Source organism: Limanda limanda, chromosome 23, assembly GCF_963576545.1.
Source record: "Limanda limanda chromosome 23, fLimLim1.1, whole genome shotgun sequence".
Lineage (NCBI taxonomy): Eukaryota > Metazoa > Chordata > Actinopteri > Pleuronectiformes > Pleuronectidae > Limanda > Limanda limanda.
In genome coordinates, this window is record NC_083658.1 from 966,689 (window position 1) to 980,736 (window position 14,048).

Below are 14,048 nucleotides of genomic sequence, written 5' to 3' on the forward strand. Positions count from 1 at the left end.
AACGGGACCTCCTGCAAGACCATGAGACACAGGTAGCGACTCCTCCTCCTCTCCTCCTCTCCTGCTCTCCTCCTCCTCCTCTCCTCCTTCACTGCTAATAAGTGAGCTCTGGCTCCATTAAGAATGCAGCTGGTTGTTGTTAACATCTGTCAAGAAAAACTGCCTGAGACACTACTGGTAGTTTGGCTCCCTCTAGTGGATTGATTTAATACAAACTGCAGCAGATGCTTGATGCGAGTGCACAGACGATACGAGAGAAATAAAAGACATTTCCACCTTTTCAAAGATGCAGGATCCTCAGGAGAGTTCACACAGATCTGTAAAGAGTACAAATATACTTCAAGCATTAAAGTACAAGTACCTGCAGAGTGAAGCTTGTTCAGTGGTGGTCTCTGCAGCAGGAGGCGGGGCCTAGTGGTACCTGGCCGCTCTGATTGGATGAATGGACCAGATATGAAATAGTTTTACAATATCAATCAATATTATTTTTTGCTGATATATGCAGAGGAGTTAAAAGTACTTGTAAATAAATCTACGTTAGTACCTCCTTGAAAACAGGAATAAACATGAAAGAGCACTTTGACCATGTTTGACTTCAGATTTATGGAAAAAGGAAATAACATCATTACACGGTTCATGTATAATTTGGTTTGATAGAACGACACAGGTGAAGAACTAGGTTACATCTACTGAGTCATGACAACAGGAATATCTCATATATTAACGACAGTGGTTTTATTACTGTGCAAAACTAAATATACAACTCTAGTGAACGTGAGAAGAACGAGTCCTGCAGAGACACAAACGTTCCTATAAACTCTGTCCTGTGAATTCAAGATGAAGACATGTGGGAACAGGTAACACACATGTGACCCTGTCTGGGCCAATCACAGTCAGACGCTCGGCTGCTTCACACACGAACCTGTGAACTCAAACACGTCTGTCATGGAACTGTAAATATTACTGCTGCACCGTAATCATTAAAATGACTAATTATTCAGAAAGGAATTTGTTAAACATAGAAAGTAATGAAACAGCTCTTAATGTGGTGGATCTAATTGTCCTTCAGAATGTAAATAAAGATGGACGACACGTCTCTACTTCCTTCCACTGACCATAAGTGAAGCCTAAATATCCGGGGTTGGAGCGACGCCATCTTGTGGTGGTGACATCATTCGGAGTCATTAACTAACTAATTCAAACACTTAAACAAACAGTGTGATAAGAACTAACCCTTCTTTGACTCGTTAGAAACAGAGGTTTATGACCTCTACTACAGCCGGCCACCAGGGGGCGATGGAGACGCTTTGGCTTCACTTTAATGTCGTCCATCTTTATTTAGTCTCTGGTTTCGTCTCGTTTACGTCAGCGTCTTTCTTTAAATCCACCGCTTTCATTTGTCAGAGTCCACACGTGGTTTACAGGCGACGCATTTCAACGCCTCCTGTTGACCAGGTGGTCCCACGAATCGACCAATCAGGAAGTCGTAGAGCTTTAAAAGAATTAAGCAGCCAGGCTCCGTGTCGTCACTCCATTGAACCACAGGGGGCGGAGCTGCAGGAGGAAACCAGCATTCTTCAGCGTCCTGAAACAGTTTCAAGCGAACGTGTACCGCTTCATAAAAAAGAAAACTTTCTGTCAACGCCTTGAAATATTCAAGTTTTGTTCGTGGCTTTAAAAACAGATTACAGAACTTTTTTAAAAGATGACGCAACGTCGGCTGGTTTCAGATGCTGGTCCTCTCGTCTCGCAGGCGGAGGGATACGTTGGTGCTTCGGCCGTCCGGCGTCCGGCTGCTTCACGTCACATTCAGGTGGTTTGAGGTTCGTACACAAGTCGGAGTTTGAGAAAAATAAAAATCTGCAGTCGTCCTATTAATACATAGATTTGATCCTGTGCTTCAAAGTTTACTTTTCTTCCTGTTGTTTAAAGATATTTTTTTTATAGAAAAATCTTATTAATTATTATTATTAAATACTCAAACTGGGATTCATAAATCTAAACTGCAGTGAAGGGAGGATCATCGTTTCCTGACTTTGCTGTAAAAGCTCGAGCGTCACGTGACGACAGCTGCAGAAGATGAGGCCGAGTGACGGACATAACATGACTCAAGTGTTTTCTAAGAACAAACACAGAACTCATGAGTCGTCCGATCGTAGAACTTTCCCAAAATCCCTCTCCTCCCGCCTCCTGCTTGGAGCTTCACGTTCAGGTTCAGTGGAGAAACGTCCTCCAACATTTATTCCTTCATCAGTTTCGTCCGTTCACACGAGAGCTGGTTTGTGTCGAGGAGGGAAAGTGAAGTTAGGCAGTTTTCTGTTTGGCCAGTAGGTGGCAGTGATGACTCCTGGAGATGGATGCATTCAGGGAAACGCTCCCAGGTGCAGGAGCTGGTTGACGTGATGTGCGGCCCTGCCCGGAGAGGAGGAGGTCAACGCTAACGCTGTTAGCTCGCTGGGCCTTGGTGCTGGAGGACCGTGTAGACGTTGTCCACTTTGCTCAGCCTCTCGAAGAACGGGATGAGGTCCAGCAGCTCGCTGTCGGACATGTCGTCGAACCACGAGACCACAGGCACCTGGACGGAAACCACAAAATTCAGCCTCTCTTTAAATCTTCTACTTTATTTGAATTATCCGTAGCGGCAGGATACTCACGGCGTTGTCGGGGTGGAAGACGTAGGAGGCGGGGGAGTTGTCCACGATGATGACCTTGTTCAGGTCGCGACCCAGGCGGCTCAGGTCCTTCACGTAGTTTCCTCTGTGGAAAACGCAGGACTCTCGGAAGAGGCGATGGCGGAAGACGCCACGCTTGTCCAGGAGGTCGGAAACCGGGTCTGCGTACTGAGGCAGGAAATATGAATTCAGCTCAAACGTAACGACTCAGAATGACATTCACAGGTTTCGTTGTAAGTTTAACAGTAAACAGTTACCTTGGCTAAACTGGCGGTAAACAGGATGCACTCAAACAGCTCTCCCATCCTTTTGAGGAACTCGTCGACGTGTGGTCGCTTCAGGACGTAGACCTGGAACACACATCAGGCTTCAGACCAGCATCCCACACAGCCTGCGTCTAAAACAGGTTTCTACACATCTGGACCCGCAGGACTCGTTCAGTAAGATCACGTAGAAGAAGTGTACTGAGTCGTATGGAGAATGATGAACTAAACACAAAGACTGAGACACAAACATCTGGCTCCAAAGGTGAACTCCGTCTCTTTTCTTTTGTCGAACCTCCTCCGTGTTTGCTTCTTTCTTCGGAGTCGGCGTCTGAGGGCAGCGTTCCTGACCCAAGTCGTCCAGAAGAGGCTGTGCTTGTCTGAACAAACCTATCCTGGATTACTTGAATCAGGCCCAGACCCGCGGTGCGACCTCCAGCTCCCAGAGGCCTCGTCTCCAAGCCCCTGAAACGCCCACAGAACCTCACACGCTCCATTTAGACTATGCAGCCACAAGGAGGCGCTGTCACGCGACCGGAGCACAGGTTACAGGGCGATCGTGGGGAGTGTGATGACCTGAAGTTACCTGGTGCACGGTTCCTTCTATATCCACGGGAATGATGAAATCTGCGTTGTTCACCGGCTGAAGGACAGAAAGAGAAGATTTAACAACTGTGGGTTTATCACAGAGCAGATAAGAGTCCGCTGTGTGTGTGTGTGTGTGTGTGTGTGTGTGTGTTTCCACCAGCTAGTTTAGACTTGGCATCTTCCAGCTACGACAGAAAACTCAGAGCCACTAACACTGAGGAGTGTTTCTTACGATTAAACCCAAACGATCTCGTGTTCGTACCTTGAAGGAGCTGTGGACCAACGTCTCGTCCAGATCTATGACCACACAGATCTTTCCAGAGTCTTTTGACTTCAGTGGAGGAAGCAGCGGCTTCACCTGGATCTAAAGATAAAGCAAAACTAATTCTTAACTCTCTGAGCAACAGGAGAAACAAACAGGTTTCACGCCCACGTCTGTCCAGACTCATGTGACATGTACGTTTATCTATGAAGTGACAAGATGTTGAAGCATCATCAGATTTAGTTTCTTTCTAGTGTTGTGTACTCGAGATAAAACAAAGGTCAGAGGTCAGCTCACCTTGGAGACGGTGCCGTTCTCCTCCACCAGCAGGGGGGCGTTGTTGTTGACCGGGGGGGGTTCGGGCTGGTCCCGGCAGAGGCAGCAGAACAGGCTGGAGATCAGGCCTCTGCTCCTCGGCTTCTTGGTGGAGAGAGACGGAGAAGAGCCTGCAGAGGAGGAGGAGGAAGAGGAGGAGGAAGAGGAAGAGGAAGAGGAAGAGGAGGAGGAGGAGGAGGAGGAGGAGGAGGAGGAGGAGGAGGAGGAGGAGGAGGAGGAGGAGGAGGAGGAGGAGGAGGAGGAGGAGGAGGAGGAGGTCATTAGTTTAATAATCTGTACTGGGTATATCTTTAATAAAATGTATGTGTTTCTGTTTTTAAAGAGCAGGTTTAGGGGTTAAGAACCTAAGTTGTGAGGGGAAGAAAACATCAACTCTCGGCTTCTGTAGTTGAACACATTTCTATTCACTTAAAGATAAATTACAAATAAAATTTCTTTAGTCTCAGATATTATTTCTGTTCCCGTGGGTTTCCCCGAGTCGTATAAACCTCTGATCAACACACTTTGTTCCCGTCCCTTTATTCTCCGTCCTCCCTCTCTCCGTCAGACCGGACGTGACAGTTTTACCAACACACAAACCCCCTGTTGTCCGTCTCTCGCGCCTCTTTTCATTCGCCCGCTGCCGGTCCCTCCTACTCTGGTTTGTGGATTCAAACCCCGTCTGACCCTCCGCTGGCCTCCGCCGCCACCGGGCCAAACACAGGAAGAGGAAACAGACGGGTATCAGCGGAGGAAGCTGCTCGCCATCATGTTGTAGCGTAACGCGTGATGTCAGCGTCCAGGTAGCTTCTTCGACAGGTTTTCAAGCTACGTCTTTCTTTCTTTGGATCGTTTAATCCCAGATAAAACATCTTATTGTGATGTCACTTCCTCCCTCATGACGTTTCTCATTTAGCTCCTCACTCCCTTGTTCCCTCTCCTGTGTCCTTATAATCACCAGCCTTCACTCCTGGCTCCTTTTCTTTGTTCACGTCAACATCCATGACTTTCATCACATCGTCACTGGGAACAAACACAGAGCGTGCACTGATTTATAAAGACAGTCTTAATGTGGACGACTTCCTCCTGATGCTTTCTGCCTCCCTGACCTTTGACCTTCAGTCTCTGCTGTGATTCCAAACATAAAGAGACTGACCCACAACAGAAACACTCTCAGTCTGGAGCTTAAATCCAAATGTCAGGTTTATTAGGAACAAGTCTCGACCTCACTGGGACAGAAGCTGCTCTTCACTGGTTTTACACTGAACTTTTAATCATTTTAAATCTTCTAAAACAACTCAAAGACTTTGTTGAGTCAATAAAACAAAAAACTAATGTGACTCTTTAGATCTGTTGTGAAGTTGGAGCAAAGCCGAGTTCCTCTCAAACTTAACGAGAAGCTGATTAATGAGAAGAAGCAATAAGGAAATAGTTAAACTCAAGACTGAGGATTCGTCTAAAGTGGTTCAAGTTCACGTTTTGAAGCCTTTAATTCTGCATTTAAATGACATGAAATCACATTTCCACCAAAACAAAACCCGTCATAACGGTGGAACCAGGAGGAGGAGCCTAGTTCTTTATGTAGCGGACGGACCTGGGTTCTCCTGTCAGGACCTCGTCCAGCAGGACAGAGTCAATATTGTCCCTGTGTGAGGCAGCGTCCCGTGTGTCACTGTGAATAAACATGTGTGAGGACACGCTTACGTAATAGATCAGACTTCTACACTTCTACAAGAAATCTCCTGTCCACGTCCCAGTGAGCGATCAGCCGCTAACACTCTTATTCTTTAACGTAAAACAGGAACGACCAAATCTCTGCTGGAATAATCTCTTAATTTAAAAACGAGACAGGAAGCGACACCAGAACAAGCGTTGGACTGTGGTCAGCGTTTCTCAGGGACGAGGACTGACAAGGTCTCCTGATTACTCAGTAACCTGCCCCCCCGTTCACAGTGAAGGTATGTGAGCGGCTCATGTGACGGGATCCTCACTGAACTGATAGAGTCAGAGATACACGGGGAATCTGAAGCTCACAGGACGACCACTGAGAAGAGAGAATCAAGCCTTGAGATAAAGAAACTGAGTCAGAGCAGATTCAATCAGGTTTTCAGGTGTTAAGGTTTCTGGGTCCTGGTGCTGGTTTTATATAGAGACTTCAAGTGTCTGCATCAAGCTCTGGTGTGTTTATAAAGTTTATAAAGTTAAACTGACAGTGATGTAAAGTTTATAAAGTTAAAAAGGGAAACTGACAGTGATGTTAAGTGTATAAAATTAAACTGACAGTGATGTTAAGTGTATAAAGTTAAAATGAGTGTGATGTAAAGTTTATAAAGTTAAAATGAGTGTGATGTAAAGTTTATAAAGTTAAACAGAGAAACTGACAGTGATGTAGAGTTTATGAAGTTAAACTGACTGTGACGTAAAGTTTATGAAGTTAAAAAGGGAAACTGACTGTGATGTAAAGTTTATAAAGTTAAACAAAGAAACTGACAGTGGTGTAAAGTTTATAAAGTTAAATAGAGAAACTGACAGTAATGTAAAGTTTATAAAGTTAAACTGACAGTGGTGTAAAGTTTATAAAGTTAAAAAGGGAAACTGACGGTGATTTAAGTTTATAAAGTTAAAAAGGGAAACTGACAGTGGTGTAAAGTTTATAAAGTTAAATAGAGAAACTGACAGTGATGTAAAGTTTATAAAGTTAAACGAAGAAACTGACTTTGATGTAAAGTTTTTAAAGTTAAACATAGAAACTGACAGTGATGTAAAGTTTATAAAGTTAAAAAGGGAAACTAACAGTCGTGTAAAGTTTATAAAGTTAAATAAAGAAACTGACAGTGGTGTAAAGTTTATAAAGTTAAATAGAGAAACTGACAGTAATGTAAAGTTTATAAAGTTAAACAAAGAAACTGACAGTGGTGTAAAGTTTATAAAGTTAAATAGAGAAACTGACAGTAATTTAAAGTTTATAAAGTTAAACTAACAGTGGTGTAAAGTTTATAAAGTTAAATAGAGAAACTGACAGTGATGTAAAGTTTATAAAGTTAAACAAAGAAACTGACAGTGGTGTAAAGTTTATAAAGTTAAATAGAGAAACTGACAGTAATTTAAAGTTTATAAAGTTAAACTAACAGTGGTGTAAAGTTTATAAAGTTAAATAGAGAAACTGACAGTAATTTAAAGTTTATAAAGTTAAACTAACAGTGGTGTAAAGTTTATAAAGTTAAATAGAGAAACTTACAGTAATTTAAAGTTTATAAAGTTAAACTGACAGTGGTGTAAAGTTTATAAAGTTAAATAGAGAAACTGACAGTAATGTAAAGTTTATAAAGTTAAACTGACAGTGGTGTAAAGTTTATAAAGTTAAAAAGGGAAACTGACAGTGATTTAAGTTTATAAAGTTAAACAGAGAAACTGACTGTGATGTAAAGTTTATAAAGTTATAAAGGGAAACTGACAGTGATTTAAGTTCATAAAGTTAAAAAGGGAAACTGACTGATGTAAAGTTTATAAAGTTAAACTGAGAGTGGTGTAAAGTTTGTAAAGTTGGTGTCTGGTCCAGACAGAGTTGTGGGCCTTTACAACAATAAGATGAATATGAACTAGATGAATAAGAACTAGATGAATATGAACCAGATGAATATGAACTAGATGAACCAGATGAATAAGAACCAGATGAATATGAACCAGATGGTTAGCAGTGGATGTAAGAGCGGCTCTGACCTCGCTCGGCTCCGGCTCGGCTCGCCTCCTCCTCCCGGTTCACTTGTGTGATGACGGAGCTCGGATCCATCTCTTCAGCGGGCGGACGTCTCTCTTCAGGCGGGCACGGAGCTGTGGAGCACGGGGGGGGGAGGTCGGCTACAGCTCGTCCATCGCTGCCCGGGGGAGGTGACCCAGCTTCGGCCGCTGCAGCACACGGGAGAGGGGGGGGGGACCGGAGGAGACCCTGATTCAATATGGAGCTGCGGAGTCTCGCTTCCACACGGGGAGGTTTCAAGGCTCCCCGCTGCACGTCCGGTGGAGGAGCGGCCCTTTACCCACGGTCCCTTACCGGGGGGGGGGCAGCGGCTCACAGGGAGCTGCAGGCACAAGCTAGAGAAAGTTAGCTGAGTTAGCTAAGTTAGCTGAAGTTGGCTGAGTTAGCTGAAGTTAGCTGTTAGCTGAAGTTGGCTGTTAGCTGAGTTAGCTAAGTTTGCTGAAGTTGGCTGAGTTAGCTGAGTTAGCTGAGTTAGCTAAGTTTGCTGAAGTTGGCTGAGTTAGCTGAGTTAGCTGAAGTTGGTTGTTAGCTGAGTTAGCTAAGTTAGCTGAAGTTGGCTGAGTTAGCTGAAGTTGGCTGTTAGCTAAGTTAGCTGAAGTTAGCTGAAGTTAGCTGTTAGCTGAAGTTGGCTGTTAGCTGAGTTAGCTAAGTTAGCTGAGTTAGCTGAAGTTGGCTGTTAGCTGAGTTAGCTAAGTTAGCTGAAGTTAGCTGAAGTTGGCTGTTAGCTGAGTTAGCTGAAGTTAGCTGAAATTGGCTGTTAGCTACAGTTGGCTAAGTTAGCTAAAGTTAGCTGAAGTTGGCTGAGTTAGCTGAAGTTGGCTGTTAGCTGAGTTAGCTAAGTTAGCTGAAGTTGGCTGATAGCTGAGTTAGCTAAGTTAGCTGAAGTTGGCCAAGTTGACTGTTAGCTAAAGTTGGCTAAGTTAGCCGGAGTTAGCTAAAGTTGGATAAGCAAGAAGTTAGCTCAGTTAGCTGAAGTTGGCTACGTTAGCTAAAGTAAGACGTTAGCTAAAGTTGTCTAAGTTAGTTGTAGTCAGCAGTTAGCTGAAGTTAGCTACGTTCGAGCAGCCTGACGTACAAACTGCAGTTCACGGTTCTCTCTGGTTCTCCTGGTTCTCCCTGAAGCAGCAGCTGAAGTTAACGGTTCCTCTCCGGGCTGACTCCTCCGCTGCTTCCCTCCGGAGACTCGCTGAGCTGAGCACAAAGTTACTGAAACTAGTTAGAAAGTTGGTGAAAGTAGTTGAAAGCTGACGGGAGGGTGACAGCGGGAGTTGGTGGAACAGCCGCAGCCTGACGCGCTGCTGCGGGTCCCCTTGAAACCGGCTGTTGACAGGGAGCGTCCCACAAGTTCAGCCCCTGTGTGTGGAGGAGGTGGAGGAGGTTTCTCTGGAGGAGGTTTCCTCTGGTCTCCAGCTCCAGCTCCCAGTTCACACACTTATTACTCATGTTTGTGAATTATTATCAAACAGGTTTATCTCTATTGGTCTTTCCTGCTGGAAATAAAGGATGAATAAAAACTTTTAAACATTTCTCCCTGTGATTCTTTGCTTTCAGAAAGAAACTTCAGTCCTGCACATATACTTAATATACTTCATGTACTTTCTGTCTTTAAAGTACAATTTGTACACATTATTTACTCCTCAGCTTTATTGACCTGTTACTTCAACAAATTAATATTATATTAATGTAAGTCGCTTTTGATGAAAGCATCAGCTAAATTAAATGTAATGTAATATCAACTTAGTATATAAAGAAGATATGGATCGTCTCCATGTGTAAAATGTGATTTATACATAGATCTGTCCAAACATACTGATTTAATATGAACAACAAAAATACTTTTTTAATATACCACCTTTTTAAAACAGTCATTTAAGGGCTAAAAACAAATATTTGTACTTACTTTAAGTTTTGAAGATAATGTACGGAACAGGGTAAGGGCCACTGTGGAAAAAACAAGTGAATTCTGAGTTCTGACTTAAATCTCAGAATTCTGAGATTAAAGTCAGAATTCTGAGAAAAAAGTCAGAATTCTGAGATTAAAGTCAGAATTCTGAGAAAAGTCAGAATTCTGAGTTTAAACTCAGAACTCACTTGTTTTTTCCACAGTGGCCCTAATCCTCTTCCGTAATAATGTAACATACTTTTATTAGTAATTTTCAGAATATTTTTTTCATTGCAGCTGAAATCAGAATCATTTTATTGTGATGTTTCCCACAGAATTAGTACTTTTCTGTTGTAATATCATCATTTCATCGTCTTTTTTCTAATAATAACAACTTTATTCTGGTATTATTATGACGTACTTCCTGAGATACTCTCGTATTCTGTTGTACTCATCGAGACAAGAAGCAAAAAAGCAGAAAATGAGACGTTTACCTTATTTCCAACTGTATCAATGTTTTATTACAGACTATCTCATAAAAACATGTCAAATCGTCCACATAGAAACACGGCAAATTGGTACATTTACAAATCTTCAACCGTCCGAATTCATACAAAAAAGAACACTGTGATCGAGCAAGTACACAAAACGTTCTATTATCACAGGGACCGAGTGTTGTGTGTATAAATGTGTGCGTGTGTGTGTAAGAATCTGTAAGTGTTGTGTTGAATTCCGCTGTGAATCGGATGGAGACACGAGATGAAGAGTTTGGATGTTAATCCGATTCAGGCACTGACTGGGTGATGGGGATCAAACCACCGGGCCGACGCCGGGTCGCACTGGGAGACCACAGGGAACCTTTCAAAGTAAAAGCTCATCTACGTCTACGTATTCAGTTCTAACCACAGAACAGGAAGCTGCACCACAAAGTCCGAACTCGGCTTCACACACCAACCACACACACACAGGAAGTGAATCCAAGATGCTCTCGCTCACTCACACACTCACACACACATGCAAATAACTTAACATGGAAAAAGTAAACAGGTTCAAGGAAGAGAAAGAATATTTTTGGTTTTGAGTTTTTTTTAAATATGAAAGTTGATGTGAAAATAAATTAGCAGCTTGAATCTTGATCCATTCACACGAGTTGTTGGTGAGCGATGATGACGCACGTGTCCCCGGCGGGGGGGGGGGGCAGAGTGGAGACCAGTGTTTGTCCAAAACCAAACGTCCATGTGCGATTCAGAGATTCACCAGGAGAAGAACCAGCAGGACATCCTGTGTCCTCTCAGGACGGCGAGCGTTCGGACGCCACGGCGGTCTGCGGCTCCGCCCCGTGAGTACCAGGCGCCCGTCCTCCCACTGGACATCATCTCATCCAGGCGTCCTCCTGTTGACCTCCGCGGGTCATGCAGCGAGGAGTCCAGATGAAGGTCGTTGGGGTTCTGGGCGTGGCCTCACTTGGGGCTGGGGACGTGCGGTGCAGCGCCGGGCGCCGGCGACTGGGCGGAGCTCTGGTAGGTGCGCAGCAGGACTTTGTGCTTGGTGGCGTCCTCCGAGCGGCGGCGCTGCTGCTCCACCAGGAACTCCTTGAGCCGGCTGGAGGTGAAGGTGAGAGTCTGTCTCCTCAGCTTCATCAGGTACGAGTCCTGCAGCCAGGCGTGCGTGAAGCAGTCCCGTGTGGTGGAGCGGGCCCTGAGAACACACACACACACACACACACACACACACACACACACACACACACACACACACACACACACACACACACGCTTTAACACAACTACTAATAAGAAAATACACATAAATACTAGGGCTGGGCAAGTTAACTCGTTTTAATCGAGTTAACTCAAGTGATGAGTTAACTCGATTGTTTATCCGCCAATTATTTTCTTTTTTCCTGTTCCGCAGCAGTCAGCAACAGACTTTCACAAAATAAAAGCCTGACTTTCACAATAAAACAATAAATAATCAAACCTGAGTTAATGGGAGATAAAATAATTAATCGAGTTAACTTGCCCAGCCCTAATAAATACACATCTTTCTGTTCCCAGACTGCAAACCAACGCGGGTGCAGAGATCCTCACCACGGGTAACTGCTCAGCATCTTCTTCAGGAAGGCTGAGGCACTTTGAGACACGTTGGGATAAAGTTTCGTCGGGTCAAACTTCGCTATCAGGATTTTGGATTCCAGTTGTTGAGGGTTTTTATCTTCGAAGGGAAGTCGGCCGCTGAGCCTGGTGGTCAACACAGAAAACATATGAAATTAATATTCGTCATCTTCTGATTCTCTTAAAGTAAACACACTAAGGAGATTTGCACTGAATTCTAACTCCTGGTCCAGTGGTGGTGAAACGTGAAATGAAGACGCTGCTCCACTCACATGATGAAGGTGACGACGCCCACAGTCCACATGTCTGCAGGAGGACCGACCACTTCTCCTTTCACCATCTCAGGAGCTTGGGTCAGAGCAAAGAAAGGTCAGAAGAGGAGAGAAGGTTTGTGAAACAGCGAAGAGGTTCTGCTCTCTGGTCCTCACCCATGTAGTCCAGCGTCCCCACGCCGGAGTCCCGCTGTCTGAGGCTGAGCGGGTTGAAGGTCTGCGCGCTCCCAAAGTCCACGATCTTGATGGCGTTGAGGCTGGTCACCAGGATGTTGTCGGGCTTGAGGTCCAGGTGCAGGACGCGGCGGTTGTGCAGGTACTCGACGCCCTGGAGGATCTGGACCAGGTAGCTCACCACGTCGTCCTCGGAGTAACGGAACCTGAGGAGGGCAACGATCCACGTTAAGGGACTTGACTGAGTGTGTGACCCCTCCGTGACTCCGCCTACCTGTCGATCAGGCTGTGCAGCAGCTCCTTGCCGGTGCAGTACTCCGTCACCAGCACCAGGTAGCGCGGCGTCACGTAGGCTTCGTGCAGAGACATCACCTTCTCATTGTGGAGCGACTTCAGGATCTCGTACTCCTTCAGGATCTCCTGCTTGTTGTCCTGACTGTAGGGAATGATCTTCGCCATGTAGATCTTACCCGTGGCGTTCTCTCGACACTCCCGGATCACGCCGAAGCGACCTCTGACAGAAAGAACAAACATCTGAACCAGGGCGTGATCACATGAGGCTGTTAGAGAGTGAATCTATTTACTCTGAAGTAGGGTTGCAAAATTCCGGGAATATTCAAAGTTGGAAACTTTCCATGGGAATTAACGGGAATATACGGGAATATACGGGAATATACGGGAATTAACGGGAATATACGGGAATATACGGGAATATACAGGAATTAACGGGAATATACGGGAATATACGGGAATTAACGGGAATAAACGTGAATAAACTGGAAATGTTGTGGGTAATTTATACTAACTGTATTTACCTTTTCATATACAGACATAAATATAAACATTTTGTTTTGTCATAGGCTGATTTTAGCATTTTGCTAATATTTTATGAAGCTGCTTCTACTCCACTGTAAATGCGCTCTAGTGCAATTGGGAATACCTGTCCGTGGATATCGTGTACACGGCTATCATTTAAATATATATCTAATACGTGAACTACCTTCTCAACTCCTTTATTATTATTTAAGTTCTTTTGAATTTGCATCTGAACAGCAATCACACAATTTTCTTACATTTCTCACTCCCTGTCCTACCTGTGAATGAGTGCAGTGATATAGAGGATATCTGATTTTAGAGAGAGATGAATTATTTTCTCAGCAGGAGCAGTTTTGAAAAAATTATAATTATCAGCTGAAAAGAGTCATTACGCTTTTGGTAATCTTGTGGGTAACTAGACAAAAACAGTTTTTCACATTACCTGCTCTGAATAACGGTGGGAGGAGAGTCATGCTTAGGTTTTCTTTTCCCCTTTTCACAATATTTCATAGATAAGCAACAATTTAACATTAAAATGTCCCAAAAAAATAGACCTTTGTTATTTATGTGGTCCCCACTACCCACATTATCCAGTATGTTTAAGACACTAAATGAACTCATTCTAAGTTAAATTGAACCATTTGAAATCTCATAAAGATCCAGTGAGTTCTCCCAGGAAACCAGTTTCAGCCAGTTGGGAACATTGAAGTGAGTTTTCACTGAGCGGCTGTGAAACGCAGCAGATTAATGAAGTGTTTCTGTTTGAATCATTAAGTCTCTTTACTGCAGCTTCCACTGAAAAGCTCTAGTGACTCTAAATGTTCATCTGAAACCAAACAGCAGTGGTGTATAAAGTACTTGAAAGCCATACTTGAGTAAAAGTACAGATATCTTACCTGAAAGTGACTTCGGTAAAAGTAGAAGTCACCCGTC

At 44.0% G+C, this 14,048-nt stretch overlaps 2 protein-coding genes across 2 annotated transcripts in view; both read right to left on the reverse strand.

The window, feature by feature from the left end:
• Positions 1–584: 584 nt before the first annotated feature.
• On the reverse strand, positions 585–9,196 carry LOC132996803 (carboxy-terminal domain RNA polymerase II polypeptide A small phosphatase 1-like). The gene is made up of 8 exons (XM_061067165.1): positions 8,933–9,196; positions 7,821–8,006; positions 4,083–4,231; positions 3,786–3,887; positions 3,522–3,578; positions 2,930–3,022; positions 2,655–2,840; positions 585–2,575 (listed from the first exon to the last, which is right to left on the reverse strand). The coding sequence occupies exons 2-8, from the start codon at positions 7,888–7,890 to the stop codon at positions 2,447–2,449; spliced, it is 786 nt and encodes a 261-aa protein (XP_060923148.1). The 5' UTR covers positions 7,891–8,006; positions 8,933–9,196; the 3' UTR covers positions 585–2,446.
• Positions 9,197–11,199: 2,003 nt separating this feature from the next.
• Positions 11,200–14,048, reverse strand: part of spega (striated muscle enriched protein kinase a) — a 34,440-nt gene continuing 31,591 nt past the window's right edge. Inside the window, exons 38-42 of the mRNA XM_061067163.1 lie at positions 12,574–12,813; positions 12,282–12,505; positions 12,126–12,201; positions 11,830–11,979; positions 11,200–11,437 (exon numbers count right to left, since the gene is read on the reverse strand). Coding sequence (XP_060923146.1) covers positions 11,200–11,437; positions 11,830–11,979; positions 12,126–12,201; positions 12,282–12,505; positions 12,574–12,813 — 928 coding nt within the window. The remainder of the gene's footprint in view (positions 11,438–11,829; positions 11,980–12,125; positions 12,202–12,281; positions 12,506–12,573; positions 12,814–14,048) is intronic.